At 42.2% G+C, this 24297-nt stretch overlaps 1 protein-coding gene across 1 annotated transcript in view; it reads left to right on the top strand.

Annotated features, from left to right (window-relative positions):
• Positions 1-22642, top strand: part of LOC122559178 (inositol 1,4,5-trisphosphate-gated calcium channel ITPR1) — a 205366-nt gene extending 182724 nt beyond the window's left edge. Inside the window, exons 33-38 of the mRNA XM_043708559.2 lie at positions 5012-5176; positions 6425-6620; positions 18464-18562; positions 18730-18863; positions 19781-19946; positions 22380-22642. Coding sequence (XP_043564494.2) covers positions 5012-5176; positions 6425-6620; positions 18464-18562; positions 18730-18863; positions 19781-19946; positions 22380-22573 — 954 coding nt within the window. The 3' untranslated portion in view covers positions 22574-22642. The remainder of the gene's footprint in view (positions 1-5011; positions 5177-6424; positions 6621-18463; positions 18563-18729; positions 18864-19780; positions 19947-22379) is intronic.
• The last annotated feature ends 1655 nt before the right edge of the window (positions 22643-24297 follow it).

The raw sequence follows: 24297 nt of genomic DNA on the forward strand, positions 1-24297 counted from the left end.
CTTTGAAGTGTGATCCAAGGCAGAAGATTTGTTTGCCAGAAGTTTGGAGGCTGTGTCCCTCTTGAAGATGCTGCTTCTCATTTATTTATTTTGGTGCTTTTTGAACAGATAGGCCTTTGATTCATCTGTATGTAAAGTTAAAGAGCTATTTGCACAACATATTCAAAAAAATTTGTTGTCCGCAATTTGGATTTTTTTTTAATGTAGAGGTTAAAACTTATACTTCCCAGTAGTATCAGATTTTTTGATTTTAGGGGAAGCTTTAATTATATTTTTTTTCAAAAAATTGTCGAAAGGCAGTCTTGTTCAGTTCAGGATCATGATGGCGAGAGAGTTGACTCAAAGTTAGAATTGTACTCAGCATTTCCATATGTTGGCACACACTGGCTGACTGACAGTCACCGATATCTGGAGAATGCTAGACGGCAATAGGCTATTCTGGTCAATCATATTTCTTAGCTCACAATGGAGGAGAAGTGTGTGTTGCATGAGTTTCAACAGACCACTCATTCTGTTATTTCCCCAAAAATGATCTCAAGTCAGTTATCCTTCTCAGAGGTGTCCAGTCACAACTTCACAGGTGCTCTTTGTCATGCCTTCCACAACTCCAGGTACTCCTCCAGAAATCCCTCTGATTTCTGCTGGCAGACTTATACACTTAATGGTAAAGTCCTAGAGAGTGTTGCTGAACAAAGAGACCTTGGAGTGCAGGTTCATAGCTCCTTGAAAGTGGAGCCACAGGTAGATAGAATAGTGAAGAAGGCATTTGGTATGCTTTCCTTTATTGATCAGAGTATTGAGTACAGGAGTTGGGAGGCCATGCTGCAGCTGTACAGGAATTGGTTAGGCCACTGTTGGTCTCCTTCCTATCGGAAAGATGTTGTGAAACTTGAAAGGGTTCAGAAAAGATTTACAAGGATGTTGCCAGAGTTGGAGGATTTGAGCTATAGAGAGAGGCTGAGCAGGCTGGGGCTGTTTTCCCTGGAGCGTCGGAGGCTGGGGGGGGGTGACCTTTATCGAGGTTTACAAAATCATGAGGGGCATGGATAGGATAAATAGACAGTCTTTTCCCTAAGGTCGGGGAGTCCAGAACTAGAGGGCATAGGTTTAGGGTGAGAGGGGAAAGATATAAAAGAGACCTAAGGGGCAACCTTTTCATTCAGAGGGTAGTATATGTATGGAATGAGCTGCCAGAGGAAGTGGTAGAGGCTGGTACAATTGCAACATTTTAAAAGGCATCTGGATGGGTATATGAATAGGAAGGGTTTGGAGGGATATGGGCTGAGTGCTGGCAGGTGGGACTAGATTGGGTCGGGATATCTAGTCGGCATGGATGAGTTGGACTGAAGGGTCTGTTTCCATGCTGTACATCTCTCTGACTCTATTTGTCACCTCCTTCATTTAGTGCTTTCCCTTCAGAATGCAAACTGACTGTTCAAGTCCGAGTTGACTTCTGTCCTGATGACACTGCAGCAACGACTGAGTTGACCATGCAATAGTGAGGGTGTGTGCTCGAAAATCAAGCTACTTTGTACCATGGCAAGTTACCAGCAAGTGAGGCCAAATGTCCTGCTGACTTTGCACCTTCTGTCTCAATGTTTTGTATTAATTTCACAGGACTTTGGTGCCACCATTAGCATTTATTGCCCATCCCTAAACAGTTGGGTGCCTTACTTGGTTATTTATAAAGTAGTTAAGAGTCAGTTACATGACTGTGTCCATCTGGACTCATGTAGACCCGATAAAATAGGATAGCAGATTGCTTTCTCTGAAGAGCATTAATGAATCAGAAGGATTTTTACAACAATTCATGTTTACCGTTATTAATGCCAACTTTTTATTTCAGAGCTATCTTTGTTTTAATGAAATTCAGTTCCCCAGCTGCCCTGGTGGCATTTGAACTTGTCTCCAGATCATTAGTCTAGCCTTCTGGATTACTCACTTGGTGACAGAACCACTATGCTGCGTTATCCTGGTAAATCGGTATGTTTATCATTAGCAGTACTGATATTAACCAAAACTTCTGTTACTGGCTCTTAATGTATTGGTCTTAAGCTACTGACTAGAAGTAAGTTGGTAACTTGCCAGAAATCTTGAAAGCCAGTGCCCAAAAAAAGTCCCGGGAAAGATGAGAGATGGGTAATTGTGGACCATCGGTCTCAACGCATTATAAAAGAGGCTGTTGATATCTTGCTCTGTGTGCCTCAGGTCTCTGCATTCGGCTAACACAATAATACTGTCTTTGTGCCAACAACAGAATGAAGCAGTTTATGACTTTTTAAAATCAAATAATATAAGCAGGATATAGAAGCACAGCCAAAAAAGCAGGAACAGTGATTTTTGAGGGTATCATGACATTTGATTGAGCAAACTGGTGTTCGTTCATCTGGAAAAGTGAAGATTAAGAGGAGACCTGATAAACGATCTTTCATGGAGGGATGGGTGTGTACTAGCTATTTCCTCGTGGATGAGTCCAGTTCAAGGGGGCAGGAACATAAAGTAGCTATTAACAACAACTTGATAAAAGACTTGGAAGGAATTATTTTGAACAGAATGTCACAAATAGGGAACTAACTGCCGTTTGGGAACGGCCGAAGCAGATAGCATTATGATATAGGGGAGACTTGATGCGTGCTTGCAAGGCAAGGAAGGATAGGGATATGTGGGTTGCTGCTCCAAATAGCCTGTTTCTGGTCTGTAGCCAGTTAGTTGTATGCACGTTTCCTCATTGATACCTCACTAATAACATGAAATAGAACACCAAGCCACATAACATGATCTATTTACTTCAGGTGACCAGAAAATTGGTCAGAGGTTTTGGTAAGTACTGTGGGAGTTTTTCAGTACGCTTTTTGGTTTTAACAAACTAGAGAAAATCTTGTCTAAGTTGTACGTAACAGGGTGACAATCAACGTAGTTTGATACAGATAATATGCCTTGTCAGGATTAATAAATCCAAGGCCTTGCATCTCAAATGGAAGAAATAGCACCTGAACTTGTTTCATACTCCTGATTTTACTGAAGTTCCTTTGTAAACAAAATAAAACTACTTAAATGTGGATGTCACTTTTTTTTTAAACAAGAGAAAGATCATTGTGCCCATGAGCATTGCTGAGTGAAAGTAAAGCATTGTGCTACATCCCATGATGCGCACACAGTTACAAATTATGGAGTAGGCCAATTATAATCTGTCATAAGTTTTATCTGTTTCTGAAAGCTGGACAAATTGATTGAAAGCTGTGATTCCTAATCATTATTTTTGAACTGTTATGCATTAGTCTCTACTATGTTGCTACAATGTTAATTTGCCTTCGAGCTCATGGACATGTAAATCACCTTGGAATAGTCCTAAGTAAACTCTCGTTACTATTTCCTTCCTCGGTTTAGTATGCAGTTTGTTTGTGTATAATCACTCTAAAGAGTGAATGGTTTTATGGTGGAGTTTTGCAATCTGCTGTTCCCTCTGAACCTCTTCAAGTAAAACGAAGTCGAACAAATATGCAATAGGGTTGACTTGGTGTTATTGCAGAAAGCAAAGGACAGACTGGAGCTAATTTTTACATTTATTAACAGAGTTGCATATTATAAGCACGCAACTCTAAACTTGAACAACCTCAGTTTTAGCTTGTGACTAATTATAGAAAGGTCAAGTGAATGCTCAGTTAATGCTCACCACCTACATACAATTAAACACATTTAATATGCAGTTTAACATCACATTCTTGGACTTCATTTTTCTCATTTAAGAATGTGTTCCCCTTACAATTGACCCTTTTTGTTTTATCCTTTTCCTTAAAGAAACTGACTTTATGCAGAGTGCAGCAACACAGGGTGCAATCTACATTCTGGCTCGGTGTCTGAGTAGCTATTCTATATTTTGTAAACCTAAACCATTTGTGTTGATAGACTTGAATAATAAGGCAACAGCTGGATTCAACCCTCCTCTTGCTCCCAAGAATGGCAAGTCATAAGTTAGGCCTTGAGAATGAGAGCCCCGCTGAGTTCACTCCGAACTTTTGAGTTGCTGGGTCACTGAGGCCTGCTTTACTATTCAGGCTACTAGGACCTGCTAATTTGGCTCATACCAAAACCTGGGTCTGACATGACTATTCTAGGCTGTATCAATCCCCCTCACTTCTATTTTGATTTTAAAATCGACTGTCCCAATTTCTGCCACTGGCACTGGCACTGCCACAAAACACCAAATTTATCTTATGAATTAGATTGGTCCGAGACTCTGAAATATGAGGAGATTGTGCAAGCCTTTATTGGACATGACTTAATCCCACAATGTCCTTCCCCTGAAGTAAGACTTGGCATCTTGATGTTTTTAGCACTTGTTTTTGTCCGTTGACCGTTCTTCAAATGAAGCCTAAAAATCACATGCTCAATAGAGTGACATAATTCACTGCATAGGTTAAACGCCAGAGTGATGCTTGAGTTGAGATCTGAGTCTGCAGCTCTTGCCTGGATATTCCTTTTAACAATAAGTTAACACAACGCTGTGAGAAGTGTATTTTGAATTTCTGTGGAAATGTCACTGCTTAGCTGTGTTATGTCAATTTGCATAGCTATTTGGTTTGATTGAAACCTCGGTTGTTTTATTGGACTATTTTGGTGACTTAAAGGGAGATTTTCTTTCTCCCCTCTGAGCAAACTGTTAAAGGATAGATAAAAATCACAGTCATCTCATGACCACACTATAATTAATTTTATATGAAATACCGGGGGGAAAAGCATTTTTACATCTTTAAACCATTTGGGACACTTGCTTTAATGTAGTGGAACACTTAAAGTAAAAGTGAAGTGCTGCCGATGCTGGAAACCTGAAACAAATGCAGAATGCTGGAGAAACTGAGCAGGCTTGGCAGCATCTGTGGGGAGAGAAACCACATTAATGTTTTGAGTTTAAGACTTCAGAAGTTGCATCTTTCACTCACTTAAAGTAATCATTATCTCCATCAATTGACATAAAGTGTCTGATCTTTGATTTGTTCATGTTCTCCAACAGGTTGGAAATAAAGTAATATTCCTGACTAGTTTTGTTGGAAACAGAGGAACCTTCACAAGAGGTTACATGGCGATGGTCCTGGATGTGGAGTTTCTCTACCACCTAGCGTACACACTAATATCTGTGATGGGACTTTTTGCCCATGAATTCTTCTATAGCCTCCTGGTATGTAATGAAGGTCCTTTGAATTTTGCTTTAAAGTCTTTAGGGTATTTTGAGCTTTAAATTTGGCCAAGTTGCCAGAAGGGGAAGGTGGTGTTCTTTCTTAAAAAAAAAAAGAAAAGTGAGCTCTCTGTCTCATTGGAAATGAAGATCAGGCTGATTTGGTTTTACCACTAAAATCTGGTTTTGAAATCAGATAGCACATTGAATCAGAAGCAAGTTCTTCAGCACTAGTGTGTGCCATCCCCTTGAAAGAGCTATGTCAACAGCAAAGTTCTACTTTGCTGCTTTTTGCTTGTTGCTTTGCAAGTCATTTGTTCCTTACCTGCACCACGTAACCACACAGGGGGGCCAACAGGCAGCGGGGACACTCAAGAAACAAAAACAGGTTTTAACCAAGTGTCCACAGTCATTTTGCACATGACAATCATCACGCTAGAATTAATATAACTTCAATGGGAGCTCACTTCTCAAGCGTCTAATTTTAATGTATGTAAAAAGTGAATGTAGCTTGACAGGAAAGGTTGGCCCAGAAAATCCAAGGAGCAGCATTCATTTGTTCAATTGTCGATTGAGGTGCAGCCTACATGAAAGAACGCTGCCTTTCCCCAGCTTTTACGAGACTGGCTACTATAAGTTGTTTAAAAGTGCAGTGCAAATACTAGCCGATGGGTGACTGACCATTAGGAGCTGAGTGGGTAGAGTTGGCAAGTAGTTGGATTTTGAGGGGTTTTGCTGTGATGTGGGGAGGTAGTAGGGTCTGTTTGGATGTTGTGGGCTTAGTTAAGACGGTGGTTGAGGAAGGAAATAGTTTGGGGGTGTAGCTAGAGGAATTCTGTATAAGTGACTAGAATTTTTAGTTTTGCAGTTACCAAGAGGATTAGGGTTTTTTATTCTCTACCATTTCCTAACTCGGTAAATAAATCAGAACTTGTCCAAGTCGCTGACACTAAGTCCAAGTTGGAGACTTTTGCAAAAGATCTCCAGCAATCCAGGGAATTGTTGGTCAGAAGCTTCAGAGGTTAGCAAGTTGGAACTTCCCAACATACATCTAGGATCGTAGATCTGGTCTCCAACAATTCGGAAGCTGAATGATTTGAACCAATATGATGTCCAAAACAATCCTAAGCTTCAGACAAAGTGCTGACATGTTATTACTGGTGATAGTTTAGCCTTGTCCAACAGGTTAGAGCTTCTTAGCCTAAGTTATCATTAAGCTTAAGGACTCATTACACTTTCTTTTGTTTTTAGCTTTTTGATCTGGTTTACCGAGAAGAGACATTGCTGAATGTCATCAAGAGTGTCACTCGAAATGGCCGCTCCATCATTCTGACAGCTGTGCTCGCTCTTATCTTAGTCTACCTGTTTTCCATAGTTGGCTTTTTGTTTTTCAAGGATGACTTCATTCTGGCAGTGGACAAGGTGTCAAACAAGACCTACTGGGCAGGTAAAGGCTAATATGAAGTAGGACTGTATTTTGTGGTCTTTAATGTGCTAGTCAATGTTAATAATATGCGCTGTAATGAGCGGGGCACTGGATAGTTACACACAATTCCACACTCAAATTTCCTAATTGTGAGTTGTCTATTTTGAGCTGTTTCTTGTCTCCTTTACAGTATATGGATGATAATTACTTTAGTAGACCAAAGAGTGCACTGTTTGGAAAGGTGAAGGGAGTCCGATTACCTTGAAGTACTTGAATTGTGTGTTGTCCAAAGATTGTCCTTTTTTTTTTTGTTCTGAACCCAGTGATATCCACACTAAAAACACTTCATAATACATTGGTCATATCATATTGGTCTCATGTGAAGGTAGACTGGAGTTGAAGAGATGTGACTGAAAAATGCATCAAACTCAACTTTTTAACATTTTTGCACTTGGATGTTAATAGAGGGGCTAGTCAATAGCAAAGCATCATCATGATCGTAGTCTCATAAAATGAGCAAGCTGAATTCGCAGAGCTTTTCACGTCAAGTAGAATTCAGTTTTTAAAAAAAATCTAATTCCTTCACTCAGACGTTTCTGGGCTCCTGCCTGTCTCTTACTGGTGAGAGAATTAGACAATAGACAATAGGTGCAGGAGTAGGCCATTCAGCCCTTTGAGCCTGCACCGCCATTCAATATAATCATGGCTGATCATTCCTAATCAGTATCCTGTTCCTGCCTTATCTCCATAACCCTTGATTCCACTATCTTTGAGAGCTCTATCCAACTCCTTCTTAAATGAATCCAGAGAGTGGGCCTCCACTGCCCTCTGGGGCAGAGCATTACACACAGCCACCACTCTCTGGGTGAAGAAGTTTCTCCTGAGCTCTGGCTGTCTGGGTGAAAGAGACTAGGTGTTCAGCTACGGATTTAAATAAAATTGAATACTCAGTACAAAATATAGTCAAAAAAAGATTTTGAAAAGAAATTCCTGTATGAATGTGGGAATTGCTGGCAAGATTACAGTTTGTTGCCCATCCTTAGTTGCTTTCAAACAATTGACTTTCTAGATCCTTTCAGAGGACAGTTAAAAGCCTGTATTACTATGGATCTGGAGTCACATATAGGCCAGACAAGGTAAAGGATGTTAATGAACTGAATGGGTTTTAACAATCAACAATGATTGCCAATAGACTTGCTTGGATTACTAGCCTGGTGACATTACTCCTCTGTCAATGCCACCTCTTTAGTGGGTGGCACGGTGGCACAGTGGTTAGCACTGCTGCCTCAGCGCCAGAGACCTGGGTTCAATTCCCGCCTCAGGCGACTGTGTGGAGTTTGCACATTCTCCCCGTGTCAGCGTGGGTTTCCTCCGGGTGCTCTGGTTTCTTCCCACAGTCCAAAAATGTGCAGGTTAGGTGAATTGGCCATGCTAAATTGCCCGTAGTGTTAGGTGCAGGGGTAAATGTAGGGGAATGGGTCTGGGTGGGTCGCTCTTCGGAGGGTCGGTGTGGGCTTGTTGGGCCGAAGGGCCTGTTTCCACACTGTGAGTAATTTAATTTAATCTAATCTTATCTCAAGGTGAGTTTGGGAGTAATAAAAAGCAGATGAGGTTGTGCTTCATTTGCACATTGCTTTAGTCAGACCTCACCTGTGCAACTGTGTACCTCAGAAAATTAGACTGCCCTTAGACAGTCTTGCAGCGAAAATTCATGAGAGGTGGCAGGGCAGAAAGAGTTGAACTCTGAAGAAATACTGCACGGGCAAGGCTCGTAGTCCCTTGCATTTGTAACATTGGGTCTTGATCAGACTAGCGTTCAGGGTTTGATAGGTTCAAGTGATTTGCTTTGGTGCATAATAAAATCTTGAAGTATGTTTTCATGTGGTGGGAATTCTTAGTCCCTGGTCTACCCCACTCCGACCCCATAATGTTGGGTTGGTCAAACCTTTTTTGAGACTGAGTTGACAGATTTTTGTCAGGTACGGGGCATTGAGGGAATTGATTAAAGACAGGTACAATATTTAGAGTGGAGGTACCAATCAGCCCGAATCCAAGAGGGTGGCATAGGCCTAGTGGTATATCAGTTAAGAGTGTGGTGCTGGAAAGGCACAGCAGGTCAGACAGCATCCGAGGAGCATGATAATCAGTATTTTGGGCAAAAGCCCTTCAGGCTGGGAGCCTCGGGGGTGGAGACTTTATTCAGAAATGCAGGCAATGTTCTGGTTCAAATCACACCAAGGCAGATGATCAAATCTAACTTCATTAACAAAACGTTTTAATTAAGAGTTTAAGGGTGACCATGAAACTGCTGTCATTTTTTTTTCAAAAAGCCCATCTGCTTCACCAATGTCCTTCAAGGAAACAAAATCTGCCATCCTTACCTGGTGTGCATATGTGACTCCAGACACACAGTAATGTCATTTGACTCTTAACAGCCCTCTGGGCAGTAAAGGTTGGGTAATGTATAATGATTGTCTGAATTCTATGTGGAAGTAAGCCATTTGGTCCATCGAGTCCACACTGACCCTCCAAACAGAATCGCACCCAGACCCACATTTCTGCCCTATCCCTACAACACTGTTTTTCCCATTATTAATCTACCTAGACTGTACATCCCTGAACACAATGGGCAATTTTAGCATGTCCAACTCAACGGGACTACACATCTTTGGACTGTGGGAGGAAACTGGAGCACTCTGAGGAAACCCGTGCACACGCAGGGAGAATGTGCGAAGTCCATACAGACAGTCGCCCGAGGCTGGAATTAAACCTGGGTCCCTGGTGTTGAGGCAGCAGTGCTAACCACTGAGCCACCCTGCTGTTCAATACACCACTGGCCCAGCCAGCGACACCCATGTCTCATGAATGAATTTTAAAAGATAATATATTGTTTGGTCGTACAGACTTGAGGGATTAACCTAGTCTTGTTCTTGTATCAAAAAGCGTCATTACCTGGCCTACCCTTGAAGAGTGTATGCTCTGAGTTGATAATTGTAACCTAGTGGAACACTCCTCACACTGCACTTTACACTACCCGATAATACATTTCAGTCAACTCAGCCTGGCAGGATGCAAATGCAGAACAAGGTTGTTAGAGACTAAAATTAACCAGTTTGCTTATTAACAAAGCAGAACTAGTTGTGGGCAACATTAATAAAGATTAATAATCAACCATTGCAATCCCCTACAATGAGAACAATGGATTACTTACTATCACGTGTTTCAAACATTATTATCGACTGAAGGACCGCAGATCTCTCATTGAGCTATTCTGCACTGTTGTTATTAAATTTAAAATAGCAATGGAAACACTGCAAGAGTAAATGCACCTTTTTGAGTTCGTAATTGTGGGGGGAAAATAGCTGTAAGAACTGCAGATGCTCAGAAATCCGAAACAAAATCAGAAATTGCTGGAAAAACCCAGGTCTGGCAGCATCTGTGGAGAGAAAGCAGAGTTAACGTTTAGGGTCCAGTGAGGGATCCTAAAAGGGGGAGGAATAAACATTAGGTGGAAGTAGAGACCAAAGAAAAAGAGAAACAGTTGAACAGACCAAGGACTGGGTGAAGGTCAGCCTGGGAGAATGAAAAACTGCTAAGTAACGTTTCCCCTGCTAAGGGGACTAGAAGTAGCTGGTAATGGGTTTGTGTGGTGGCAACCGTGTGATGGTGTGTGGGGGTTGGGGTAAGGACGTGGGAGAAGGTGCCTTAAGCTCTAAAATTGGTGAACTTAATATAAAGCCCAAAAGGCTGCAGGGTCATTAAGTGGAAAATGAGGTGCTGTTCTTCTTCCAGCTTGCGCTGAGCTTCACTGGAGCGCTGCAGCAATCTCTAGACAAATGTTGGCGAGGGAAAGTGGGGGTGTGTTGACTTGACAGCAACTGGAAACTCATAGTCATTTTTTTGTGGGCAGAATGTCAGTCTTCTGCAAAGTGGTCAACCAGTCTGTGCTTTGTTTCCCCAATGTCGAGGAGACCACGTTGTGAGCAGTGAATAGAGTAGACTAGGTTGTTTGAAGTGCTGCTTCACCTAGAAAGTGTGTTTGTGGCCTTAGATACTGAGGGAGGGAGGAACTAAATGGGCAGGTGTTACACATTTTGCGGAGGAAGCTACGATGGAGCAGTGGGGTCGGGGGGGGACTTGTTCGAATGGAGGAGGAGTGGACCAAGGTGATTCAAAGGGAAAGGTGTCTCAGAATGCTGACAAGGTTGGGAGGGGAATATGTGACTGGTAGTGGTATCCCATTGGAGATGGCGGCTAATGATCCTATGGATGTGGATGATGGTAGGTGAGGACAAAGGGGACCCTATCACTGTTGTGGGAGAAGAGAGAGGAGGGTGAGGGCCAAAGTACAGGAGATGGGTCTGACCTGGCTGAGGGACCTGTCAACTACGGTGCTGGGGAATCCTCTGTTGAGGAAGAAAGTAGATGTTTCAGAGGCTCCCTTCTCGAAGTTGGCTTCATTGGCACAGATGTGATGGAGAATGGAATGGAATAGAGTCTTGAGAGGAAGTAGAGCATGAGGATGGATAGTCGAGGTAACTGTGAAGATCGATCGGTTTGTAGTGGACATTGGTCACCAGCCTATACCCAGAAATGGAAACCGATATCAGGGAAGGGGAAAAGTCAAATGGACCAGGTGTAGGTGAGCGTGAGATGGAAATTGCAAGCAAAATTGATAAACCTTTCCAATTCCAGATGAGAGAGTGAAGCAGCCCTAATGATGTCATAGACATACCAAATAAAGTGATGTGGGTGGAGGTTGGAGTAGGACTGGAAAAAGGATTGTTCTACGTACCCCATAAAGAGACCGGCATAACCCTGGCCCATGTGGGTATCCTTGGCCACAACAATTGTTGGTAATTGCGAACTTTGGTTGTGTTGCTTAATTTATAAAAAGTTATTCATTCGGGCAATGTGAGCATTGGTAACTAGGCCAGCAACTGTTACCCTTGAGAATGTGATGAGCCACTTTTTCTTTTACACTATATGGCCTACAGCACTTTAAATACACCCACATTACTGTTAGTACTGTATGAGTTCCAGAATTTTGACCCAATGACAATATCGTTCCACAACAGAGGATCGGTGTGTGGTTTTGAGGGGAATTTGCAGACGGCGGTTTTCACATGTCTCTGCTGCCTTGGAATAACTGTGTTTGTAAGATGCTATCGAAAGAGACTTGGTGAGTTGCGTGATGGATGTAGTGCTGATCAAGCAGGCTACCTTGTCTTGAGTGGTGTCAAACTTTGTGTTTTTGGAGCTGCAGTCATCCAGGAAAGTGGTGAATATTTCATACTCCTAACTTGTGCCTTATAGGTGGTGGACTGACATTCGGAAGTTAGTGTCCCAGCCTTTGACCTGCTGTTGTAGCTACAGTACTTTTAATGGCTGGTCCATTTCAGTAGTAGCCTAGAAGAGATTCAGCAACAGTGGTAATGCCAAATCAATATCATTTGGAGATGATTAGAATCATTACTGGCACTTGTGTTTGACGTGAATATTACTTTCCACTCCTCAGCCCAAGCCTAGGTCTTGCTGCAGATGTTCACTGACTGCCTCAGCATCACTGGTGTCACAAATCAAGCTGAACATTGTACAAACATATTGATGGATAGAGTGCCATTGATGAAGCTAAAAATGGTTGGGACGAAGAAACCATGCTGAAGAACTCCTGTAGTGATATCCTGGGACTGAGATGATTGACTTCTAACAACCACGACCACCTACTTTTGTGATAAATATGACTCCAATGATTGGAGTGTTTTTTTTTTCTCTCCGATTCCCATTGGCTTTTCTTTTTCTTTGGCTCAATGATGCCACACCTAGTCAAATGCTGCTTTGATGTCAAGAGCATTTACCCTCTCTTCTCTTCTGATCAACTGTTCAGTTCATGGTTGGACGAAGGCTATAATCCGGTCAGGAATTAAATGGCCTTGGTGGAATCCAAACTAAGCAGCAGTCAGCAGCTTATTGCTAAGTGCCAGTTGATAGCACTATTGACGGCCTCTTTCAGTCACTTTGACCTATCATAGCAGGATAGGGTGGTAATTGGCCAGGTTAGATTTGTCCTGTAGTTTTTTTTTTGTGCGCAGAATGAATGTGGTCAGTTTTATGTATTGTTAAGTGGATGCTAGTGTTATCACTGGAACTGTTAAGCTGGGATTGCAGCCGGTTCTGATGCACTAATCTTCTGCACTTCTGCCAGGTCCCATAGCCTTTGCAGTATCCAGTACCTCCAACCAGTTCTTGACATCACATGGAATGAATCAAATTTGCTGGTGTTTGGTATCAGTGATGCTGAGGGCCTCAGGAAGAGACCTAGATGGATTGACCCCTCAGTACTTTTGGTCAGTGAAGGTTGCACTGATGTGCCAGGCTCCTTTGTCGTTGAGAATGGAGTATTTGTGGAGCCTCCACCTCTGGTGAGATATTTAATTATCCAATTACCATTCACAACAGGATGTGACAAGAGTCAAGAGTTTAACTCTGACTGCTTACCATACTATTGTGCTGCCACTACTGAATGGTCTGCCCAGCGAGAGGGATAGGACATAGTTAGGGTTGGTGATGGAATTATCTGTAAGGTATCATTTTTATAAGTATGACCTCATTCAAGCTGTTGTTTGATTAGTCTTTAGGACAGCTCCCCCCAATTTTGGCAGGTAACCCAAGTTTTTTGATAAGGAGGACTTTGTAGGATGACATGGCTATGTTTGCTGCTGTCGCTTCTCCTGCCTTAACTGCAGGATGGTCCAACCAGTTTCATTCCTTATGCATGTACGCTTTAACAATTCCATCTATAATTAAAGCTGTAATGCATTAAAGGACAAAGTGTAGAGTACATAATGAACAACATGTATAATGTTTTGAAGAGACAGTCAGAGTGCCAGTCTCTTGTGTTTGTTAATGTACAGCCGTGTTGGCTCACTTGAGTGCTTTGCTTGAATCTCAAGGTCAGTAATCAAGGTTGGGTTGCAGTAGATGTGAGCCTGTAGTTAAAATTCCCCAAAGCTTAGACAATTAGGTTCTAATTATAAATCGTCAAGTTCTTCCTTCAATTCTGTTGTTCCTTCCACCAGAGGACATCCACACCAGAGTTTTGCAGGGTTGAATACAAGCTGTTGAAGAATTAATAGCAGCTTGTGTGCAGTCGACAGCGAGTCCACTCAACCTAGGAAATCCTGGGCCTCCCTGAAATCTCAGCAAATGTTCTCAAGCTTAGAAACGTGGCGGGAAACAAGCTGTCACCAATCGATAATTAGCACATTACAGTGCTGCCATTTGTCTTGAAGCACATAATGTTTGAGTCCCCACGTCCAACCTACTGAACGTCACAGACGTTACAGCACGGAAGGAGGCCTTCTGGCCCATCATATCTGCACCAGCTCTCATCCCACTTACCCCGGTCAAGAGACCGCTTAGATCCAATTCACAACTGTCAAGCTTAGGGAACTCCCACGGTGTACAGGCACACTGCTGCGGTTTCACTCGCTCAAATCTGTACAGAACTGACTTCTCACTAATTTAGCAGCCAGGAAAATCCCTCCCCATTAGTATTTGTGTGTAGAGTTAATCAAAGCATGAAGGATTCAATTCCCCTGTGACTGGTCTGTCCTTCAAGACCCAATAATCAACCAGACTGGCTAGTCCATGACCAGTGGCCAAATAAGTGGATTTGATTTGTTTTAGATACCCCAATTAGAAAATTGGGGTTAAAATGTTTGCTTTGTTTCAGCCTTTCACCTTGAGCTTATACAATGAAAGCTCTGCTGTCCAAAATCACAAGTTGACAATTAACCATTTAGCATTAAACATTGAGATTCTGAAGGGGGTTGATAGACTTATTTTGTTACCCTGCCCCCGGCTGGTGAATCGAGACCATGGAGACAAAAGATCCAGTTGAGTGGCTGAACCTCTCTGAATTGTAGGAGGAAATACTTCATCATTCAAATGCTTCAGAGTCTTTGGAATTCTTGACCTCAGAGGGTTGTAGATGTGCCAGTGTTGAAAATGTTGGATGTTGAGATAAACAGGTTTTTTTTTTAGTCTCTCAGGTTTTTCGTTTCTCGGGATGGCACGGTGGCTCAGTGGTTAGCACTGCTCAGGGACCCGGGTTCAATTTCACTCGAGTGAATGTATGGAGTTTGCACTTCTTCCCCATGTCTGTGTGGGTTTCCTCTGGGTGTCTGGTGTCCTCCCACAGACTAAATATATGCAGGTTAGGAGGATTGACCATGCTAAATTGTCCCCGAGTGTCCAGAGATGTACGGGCGAAGTGGAGGAGCCATGGGAAATGCAGGGTCACAGGCTTAGGGTATGGAGGTGGGCCTGGATGGTATCCTCTTCAGAGGGTTGGTGTGGACTTGGGCCAAATGGCCTGCTTCCAAACTGTAGGGATTCAATGGAATCAAAGGAATTGGGGTGCAGACAGAAAAGTGAAACCAAGACAAATGATTGGCCATGATTGTACTAAATGGTGGAACAGCCTGGAAGGAATGTATGTGGAATTCCTGTGATGATTACACTATGTTCTTTGTTAAAAATTGCAACGCCAGGTTATAGCCCAACAGGTTTATTTGGAAGCACTAGCTTTTGGAGCACTGCTCCTTCACAACCACCTGATGAAGGAGCGTCGCTCCGAAAGCTAGTGCTTCCAAATTAACCTGTTCGACTATAACCTGGTGTTATATGATTTTAACTTTGTCCACCCCAGTCTAACACCGGCATCTCCAAATCATGACTATGTTCTGGTGTTGTTTGCCCCAGTATGGAAGTATAATGAACTGATGATCTATTAACCCATATGATTATACTTGGATTCTAGAAAATTCTTCACATGTCTTAAATTCCCTCATAATTGCTACGATGAATGCCCCTTTGTTCATTTTTAAACTCAGAAGAAGATTGACCATCTCGCCCTTGATTATCAAGACTGTACATGATCAGGTGTGGCTGTAAAAGCCATTTCAAAACTAAGGTCATGGTGATTTAAAGGACACAGTCAATCTGGCACTAAGTGGTGTGGTGTTTTGAAATCAAACATCACACTCCGAAGGTATCGCTACAGGAGTTCCATCGTGCAAAATGTTCTTTTTCCAATTTTCATCACCTACAGTACTTCATCGATTTTTTTTTCCCATCCATCGTCGGTGAGTGGTTAAACAATACTCGGTCACAATAAAGAAAAAACCTATCCCACTTGACAGCAGGGTCTGTCCAAAAGGCCTCCCATTGAAGGCAGCAGTAAACGTTCTTGCCATCTCCTCCAAGCATGAGGCAACTATATCTCCCAAGAGTGGCTGCTGTTTGGTTTGAAACTCAGAGCAGCACTTCCTTAGGACAGGTGTGTGTGGCTTTCCTGGAATGAGCACAAGTCTGAAGTTGACTGAAACAGCCTCAGGCAGTGTGTAGCCCATAACTGAGTTAGGCTCTATTACATCTGTAGCATGACTCCATGTGTCTTTTGCCCCCACCTTCTGGCGTTTCCTACCTGACTTTACTGGTCTTCTCCTTCCCAGCCTTCATCCGCTCCTGTCCTTTTCCCTTAAACCGTCCCCTGCATTTCCTTCCCCCTCTCCTCTTACCCCCCCCACCCACTTCTACCCTTTCTCCTTTCTTGCTCCTTCCAATCCTCCCCCTGTCATGTTTCAATAAAAAGCAGATCTCTCCTTGTTTCAGAGAGCAGTGATGTTGTGGTAGCTTATCATCTTCCTCTGTTGTAAGATTCTGGAGCTATCCTCCTACACCACACCCCCCACAACCCCCACCCCACTGCCTTTTCCTCCCTGTCTTCCACGAAGCAAGAATGTGGGATTTCTAGCGGGCATTCCACTATGTTAATATCGGCCCTGTATCAGAGAAATTAGTAGAAATTGTCTTGAACAGCTCTTTCGCTCCATGTTAGCTGCCTTAAGTGAACAGTTTTTGCCAAGCGTACACAGATGCATCTCCACTGTTCTGCCTTATTCTGGGATAATTCTGCAACATGATATGAAACAGTCATTGTGGCCAAATTTGCAGTGAGTTTACAAGTGATTTGCCGATTTTTTTTTTTTTTTTTTAAAAAATGCCCTTGGGGAGTAACCAGTTGGATCTAAAGTGTCTCTATCGTGACTCAGTGCTAGGTGTAGTATGCAAAAATAATTTGCAAAGCAGTACGTAAATAAATCTCTCGGGCTTCTCCCAGACCCTAGGAGGTATAAAGCCCAAATATTCTTGTTCAAACATCTCTCCTGAAAATTCTCCTCGGTTTGACAGATGTGTCATAACCCTGGAGTAATCTACTCCAGTTTGATTAGCTTAGTTGGCTGGATGGCTAGTTTGTGATGCAGAGTGATGCCAACAATGAAGGTTCAATTCCCACACCGGCTGACGTTATTCAAAATTACCTGACCCTAACCCTCACCTGTGGCATGGTGACCCTCAGGTTAAACTTGCCATTCGACTCTGTCTAATGAGAGAGCAGGCCTACGGTCCTCTGGGACTGCAGTGGCTTTTAGCTGCTTATATGTTGACTCAATCCCTTACTAGCATCAAGTGACTTTGTGAAAATAATATGTATATTGCTGGATTTTGGGATGTATGAAAATTTAGTTGGAAACAGAAAAGCAGGAGTAGGCATTCTGCCCTTTGATCCTGCTCCAACATTCAATAATCAACCATCCACTCAAACATCCTTTGCTAAGTTTTTGTAGGACGGCACAGTGGCTAGGTGGTTAGCACTGCTGCCTCACAGCACTAGGGTCCCAGGATTGATTCCAGCCTCTGGCAACTGTCTGTGTGGAGTTTACACATTCTCCCCATGTCTGTGTGGTTTTCCTCCAGGTGCTCCGGTTTCCTCCCACAATCTGGTCAGGTGAATTGGCCAAACTAAATTGTCCATAGTGTTAGGTGCATTAGAGGGAAGTGGGTCAGGGAGATTTACTCTTCGGAGAGTCGGTGTGGACTTGTTGGGCCGAAGGGCCTGTTTCTTCACTGTAGGGAATCTAATTTTAAAAAGTTCATGCTTGAACTGGTTGTGGCTTCAACTCCACTTTCCTTGTTTATCTAATTAGCCTTGAATAAATTTAAGGATTCAGCTTTAAATGCCTCTGGATAGGTGATTTGCACACCCTGGCTCTTTCTGAGGGAATATCTTTCTCCTAATGTCCTTTAGTTTTAACCTCTCCCACAAAAATAAATATTCTCCTGATATCCATCCTATTCAGTCTTTCAGGATCTGTTCAATCCTTCTACATAAGATAAGCCCGCCTCCCAGCAATCCAGTCAACTGAACCTTCCCTGAAGTATTCTAAAGCAATTATGTCTTTTTTTTTTCAAATAAGGAGACTAAAATTGTACACTGGTGTGACCTCATCAATGCCCTGGGAGATGGAGTAAAACTTCTTGACTTGTATATTCTATTCTATTTGCAGTGAACAAAAAGGTTGTTTGCCTTCCGAGTCACTTGCTGTATCAGCATATTAACTTTCTATGATTCATTTACCAGGAGCCCTCCAATCCCTCTTTACCACCCAATCCTACAGTCCCTCCCCATTTAAGTATATAGTTTTTGTTGCTCTATCAAAAAGGACAGATTCACATTTATCGATGTTATACTTTATTTTAAAATTTGCGCTCATGCACTCAACTTGTGTATGTTTCTTTGCAAACTTGCCACTTTCTTTTCACAACTTAGTTCTCTACCTGGCTTATCTGCAACCCCAAAATGATCCATTCAAACCAACTCTCTAATTCCTGCAGGCTATTCAAACATGGATTCATTCTAAAATGTTGTCCCTGCATTAGCAAGTGGGTGGGAATAGACCTGAATATTTGTAAACAAAACTGCAACTTCTGATTTCCTTTCTGGTCTGGTTGTTTAGAAGATGCTGCGTCAATGGCAGAAGAGTTCCTGACTGCTGATGTCTGTCGGCTTGGCAATGGAGACAACTGTTCAACACTTTACTCTGTGGAAAGTAACGGTAAGGTGACCTTAGTTTCAAACCAGTGTATTCAGGAAGTGGGATGAGGCAGAATGTTTCAGCAGAACATTAACTCGCAAGGTGCAGTGATGCCCTGTTAATTGTAAGTTAAGTTACCTTCACGTATCTTGAAAGTCAAACCTCACACACAAATTGTTCCCTGTCAGAGCTGCTTGCAGAGAATGAAGAGGACTCGGAGCATACTTGTGAAACCCTGCTGATGTGTATCATTACTGTACTCAGCCATGGACTGCGAAGTGGTGGAGGGGTTGGAGATGTGCTCAGGAAACCTTCCAAAGAGGTACTGTCTTTAAAACAATACTTATGTGGTGTTAATGCTGTCTGGTCCATTGTGGGCTAGTGGGTTCACTGCTTAACATTTTTATGTGGTCAAGCTTTATTTGCCAACACGATCCATGGTTGAATATGAGCCTACTGTCCTGCTTCTCTTTGACACAAATGTGCAACCTCTTATTTCATCCTATTTTTTAAAAAAAATCATGAAATGAGCTTGGGACATTAACCTTCCAATTATTCACATTCCAATATTTCAAATATCTCGCAATCTTTCTTTAGGAATTTTGGAAGTAAATGTAGATTGTCTATGATTTGTGAATGTTGCACTTTATTAATAATTTTAAAACATCAGAAATCAACTTTGTGTGGTAAATAAAACCAACTGCGCTCATTTTTAAAATGTGTTCCCCATAACTTGAGAGCCCAGAACTACTGGTTACAGCCCAAGGAACAGGGGGAGGCCATTTCAGTTTGAGGTGAGGAGAAATTTCTTCACTAGAGGGTGGGTGAGCCTGTGGAATTCTCTTCCACAAAAACTGGTTGAGGCCAAAGCAATGTTTTCAAGACTGAGTAAAACGGAAGTGAGGGCTTAAGGGTATTAAAGGGTACGGAGAGAAAGCAGGAACAGACTCTTCAATTGGATGTTTAGCCATGATCACTGTTGAATGATGGAGCAGGCTTGAAGGAGGCTTACGTTTTCTATGTAATATGCGGAAATCTTTCTGGCATGCACGAAGAATATTTAAAACAAATTAATTTTGTGTCTAAAACTTGGTATAATTTTAAACCAACTTGGAGAAAGTCTGTCCAGTGTGGCAAACCAGCTGTGGAAAGTCCCATTTTATTGCACTAAACTGACTTCTAAAGCACTTATTACCCATCATAAGTAACTGCATTTATTGTGTCTATCCTTTTTTGCAGGAACCACTATTTGCTGCTCGTGTGATCTATGACCTTCTGTTCTTCTTCATGGTCATCATCATTGTCCTGAACTTGATCTTCGGTGTCATCATTGACACTTTTGCTGACTTGAGGAGTGAAAAACAGAAGAAGGAAGAAGTTCTGAAAACCACCTGCTTTATTTGTGGTATGTATTCCTGTCTTCAGTAAGTGTTTGGGTGCGATGCCTACAGTCAGGAGAAACATCAGACCCAAGTCTCACAACCATTTCTCTGGAAAATGTGGTTTCCGAGGAACTATTAAGATTCCAGCAGATTATTTTTCAAAACAAAACTGGCAAGTAACAGACAATCATCATTAATGGGCACATTGTCCGAGATTTGGTGCAATAGTCAAAGCAGCAGCAACAGAGCGGAGGAGCGTGAACCTGAATGAGAACAGCAGGACAAATACCTGAGGAACGGGGTCAGTCAGTGTGAACTGGGGGTGAACAGCAGGTCTAATGCAGGAGGGAAGTATGCAGTAAATGGCAGAATCCTTAGCAGCATCAAAATAGAAGGAGCTAGGCATACAGGTCTACAGTTCTCTGAAAGTAGCAATACGAGTTCCCAATGTCTGTTGGCTGAGCGATGAGAAAGATGGTGGATAAGATGCTCAAGAAGGCATATAGCATCGGTCAAGGTATCAAGTATAAAAATTGGCAACTCGTGTTAGAGATGTTTAGAACTTCAGTTAGACCACATTTGGAATATTGTGTACAGTTCTGGCCACCACACTACCAGAAGGATATGGAGGCTTTGGAGAGGGTTCAGAAATGGATGTTGCCTGGTTTGGGAGGGTAATAATTATCAGGAAAAATTGGACAAACTTGGTTTGTTTTCACTTGAATGTCGAAGAAGGTTGAGGGGCGACTTGATGTAAGTTTACAAAATCATGAGGGACATGGATAGAATGGATAGTCAGAGGCTTTTTCCCCAGGGTAGAAATGCCTAATACGAGGGGATGTCAATTTAAGGTAAAAGGAGATAAGGTTCTTTACACAGAAGGTGGTAAAATGCTGGAATGCACTGCTAGAGGAGGTGGTGGAAGTAGATACAAAAGCAACATTTGAAGAGGCATCTTAATGGATATATGAAAAGGCAGGGAACGTATGGATACAGAGCCTGTGGAAGCAATAGCTTTTTCGTTAAGAAAGGCCTCCTGTCTGTGCAATCTTGATGGGCCAAAAGGCCTGTTCCTGTGCTATACTGTTCTTTATTCTGTTCTCTATGGCAACATTTCTTCCAATCAGAGATCAATTGCCAGCCAATCAGCACTCACCTCATACAGTGTAATTGTTGGTTTTTCCCTTTAAATGGATATTCATGGGAAATGTCCTAATAAGAGCAAGATGAAAAGCTTTGAGGCAAATGTCTTTTTTTCAGCAAGAGAAAGAGCTGTTGAACCCTCAAGTGTCAGACGCTGAGGGGTGACCTTATAAGAGGTGTGTAAAATCGTGAGGGGCGCAGATAAAGTAAATAGACAAGGTCTTTTTCCTGGGGTGGGTGGGGGGGGGGGGAGGGGAGTTCAAAACTAGAGGGTGTAAGTTTAGGGTGAGAGGCGAAAGATTTAGAAGGGACCTAAGGGGCAACCTTTTCACGTAGACGGTGGTGCGTGTATGAAATCAGCTGCCAGAGGAAGTGGTGGAGGCCGGCACAATGACAACATTTCAAAGACATCTGAATGGGTACGTGAATAGGAAGGGTTCAGAGGGATATGGGCTAAAATGCTGGCAAATGGGACTAATTTATTGAGGATGTCTGGTTGGCATGGACGAGTTGGACCGAAGGGTCTGTTTCTGTGCTTTATACCTCTGACTCTATAACAACTGTTTTACATTTTAAAAATCCCATTGAAACGTCTCTGAGGAAGGAGAGCTTCAGATGAGGAAGAAATCTGAGTGTTCTATTGAATGTGTGGGCTGTTAACCTCCAGTTTGTATGTCTTCCCCTTTTATCCACCATCTCATTTAACAAATGAGTTCAGATGAAAAGGAACAAATGCTGAGAGTTGGAATGGATAGGAAATTCCCTAATTCTGAGGAAGGATCATTGAACTTGAAATATTAACTCTAACTTCTCGCTAAAGATGCTGCCTGACCTGCTAAGCTTTTCCAGCAATTCTTGTTTTTGGCTGTGAACAAATGCAGGGAATTGAAATACAACGTGACCACATTGTTTGATTGGGAAAGCTCAAAATAATATATTTGAACAAGAAAAACTGTTGTGTGATACATTTCCATGCCCAGGAATTGCCGGAACAGGTGCAACAGTGCAGGCTTTAGTAGTGTAACAGCAGATGTTACAGCATCCAACTGTACAGAACAGATGAGCATTGGGTTAAATGAGTTTTTTACGGTTTCACATTGAGATCTTGCATTCCAAATGATTTGAAATGCCTGAAGTTGTTATGCACTACTTTGATTGTAAAATCTCTGAACACATGTAAATGTATAATGTTTGAGTAATAGATCCCCTCAGTCAGAAGCTTGTTTAAATGATGATGAGCTGTTTCTGTTTACACTCCACTTTGACACATAATTAGTCACAGGTTTGGTAATTAGTTGATTTATTGTTTCTAGGCTTGGAAAGGGATAAATTTGACAATAAGACAGTAACATTTGAAGAACATATCAAGGAAGAGCACAACATGTGGCACTATCTATGTTTTATTGTCTTGGTGAAAGTCAAGGACTCCACTGAATACACTGGGCCAGAAAGCTATGTAGCAGAGATGATCAAGGTTAGTGGCACTTCGACAGTGGTATCACTTTGAGTGGTATAAATAAATGTTATGATATGTATCATTGTTTTAAGAGCCTGCTCCAAAGGAATAAAGTGAATTTGATTTTGTTTGTTTTATATTAAAAAGGGTATTTGCCTGGTTTTATTGTAAGTTTTGCTGTTGTGTTCAGCCTTTCCTAGTTTGCCTCAGCGTATCTCTTCCGGTGATTGCTGCTTTTGGCCTCCACTGTGGAATCCTGGCGAATTTACAGGAAATTTTCACAAAATCTGCACTCCGTGGGCAGGCTGAGTTTGAGGGTGAAGCAAACGTTTTAAGCCTCCAAACAAATAAGTTGTTTTTTTTTCCCCTCCTTCAGTGTACTTTTTCAGATAAAAAGGGGTTTTACTTCCCATTCCACATTGTCAGAGTCACGCTGGTTCTGAGTGACAGTGCAAGAAAAATGAAATGAAGTTAATCAAAGAGCTCCAAGATGTTTGAACCACGGCTTACTGATAATGTGAGGCTCAGAAATGCTGCTGTAGAAAGTTTATTCCGCACACACACACACACACACACACACACACACACACACACACACACACACCATGTTGTTGATTCATTCTTTTACCAGTTTGATCTTCTGAAATTCTTTCAGGAAATGATGAGATCTGGCATGGTTAGGGATGTAAATCATGTGGTGAAGTAGTGCTAAGGTACAGAGAAGGCTGTGTAAACCCTACCAATCGGGTTCCCAACTCCAAGGGTGAGGCAATGAATCGTCTCCCTTCACCACTTGATCTTAAGATGCAGGGGCCTATATTGAAGTAGGGAGCAAGAAACTGGGACTTTGCTCACACTTCCGATTGATCCAGGGTGTTACGCTATGGCCCCAGTAGTGAAAAGACTGGGTCTCCGATTACTTAAGACTCTATGTCTTAACAGCTTGCAGAGAGAGACAATATGTGAGGGCACCTGTGAAGGAACTAAGAGGTAGTTCTGGGAATAGAAACTGAGGATTGGGGGCCTGCAGATAGTAAAGGTGGTTAGCAAATGGTTGGGCCTCTCTTATGTGAGGTTTTGACCTTTGTGAGAGAGATACCACGCATGGTGATTCAATCATGTGTTACACCACAGACGTAGTGCACCATAAATTGAGGCCTGCTTTTCCCAGAGACATACCAAATGTTAATATTTTTAAAGTGCACACAGTACCCGATTTTCTGACTGAGGTCGATGGAAAGCATAGGCCAGGTGTCTGTCCTAAATGAGGATGGTCATTTATTATAACTAAATTATTGCCACAGATATAAATCATTGGACGCACACGTGCGCGCACACACAAGCAAGGAAAATAGCTTATTAACACAAGAGAAACTGGAAAGTTCATTCATCCCAATTCTGATTATATGATCTTACTTTGGCTTGCCAGGTCTTTAGTGTTTAATTCTTTCTCTGGAAGCTTTCCTTGATTTGTCCATAATGACTGACTGATTCACCTTGGAAGTGTCTGTTTTTTCAGTTCAAAAATCTCAGTTCACAGCAATTGCTGCAGGAAAGGTATCTGGTTTACTTTAAGTTAAAACTGTTTTTTTTAACCGCAGAGAGTAGTCAGCTGCTGCTGGTGATAACACAGCACCACTCCAACCCACCCCTGCCTTGTCAATATCTCTAACTTGTTTCCAGTTCCAACCTGCTCAGTTAACTAAGAACAACTTGTAAACAGCCCCTCGATTCCTGATTGTCTGCACATTATAGGAACCCGCAGCCACAAAAAA

The sequence above is a fragment of the Chiloscyllium plagiosum genome, unplaced genomic scaffold, assembly GCF_037043375.1.
Source record: "Chiloscyllium plagiosum isolate Xiang-an unplaced genomic scaffold, Cpla_swu_hap1 HiC_scaffold_14, whole genome shotgun sequence".
Lineage (NCBI taxonomy): Eukaryota > Metazoa > Chordata > Chondrichthyes > Orectolobiformes > Hemiscylliidae > Chiloscyllium > Chiloscyllium plagiosum.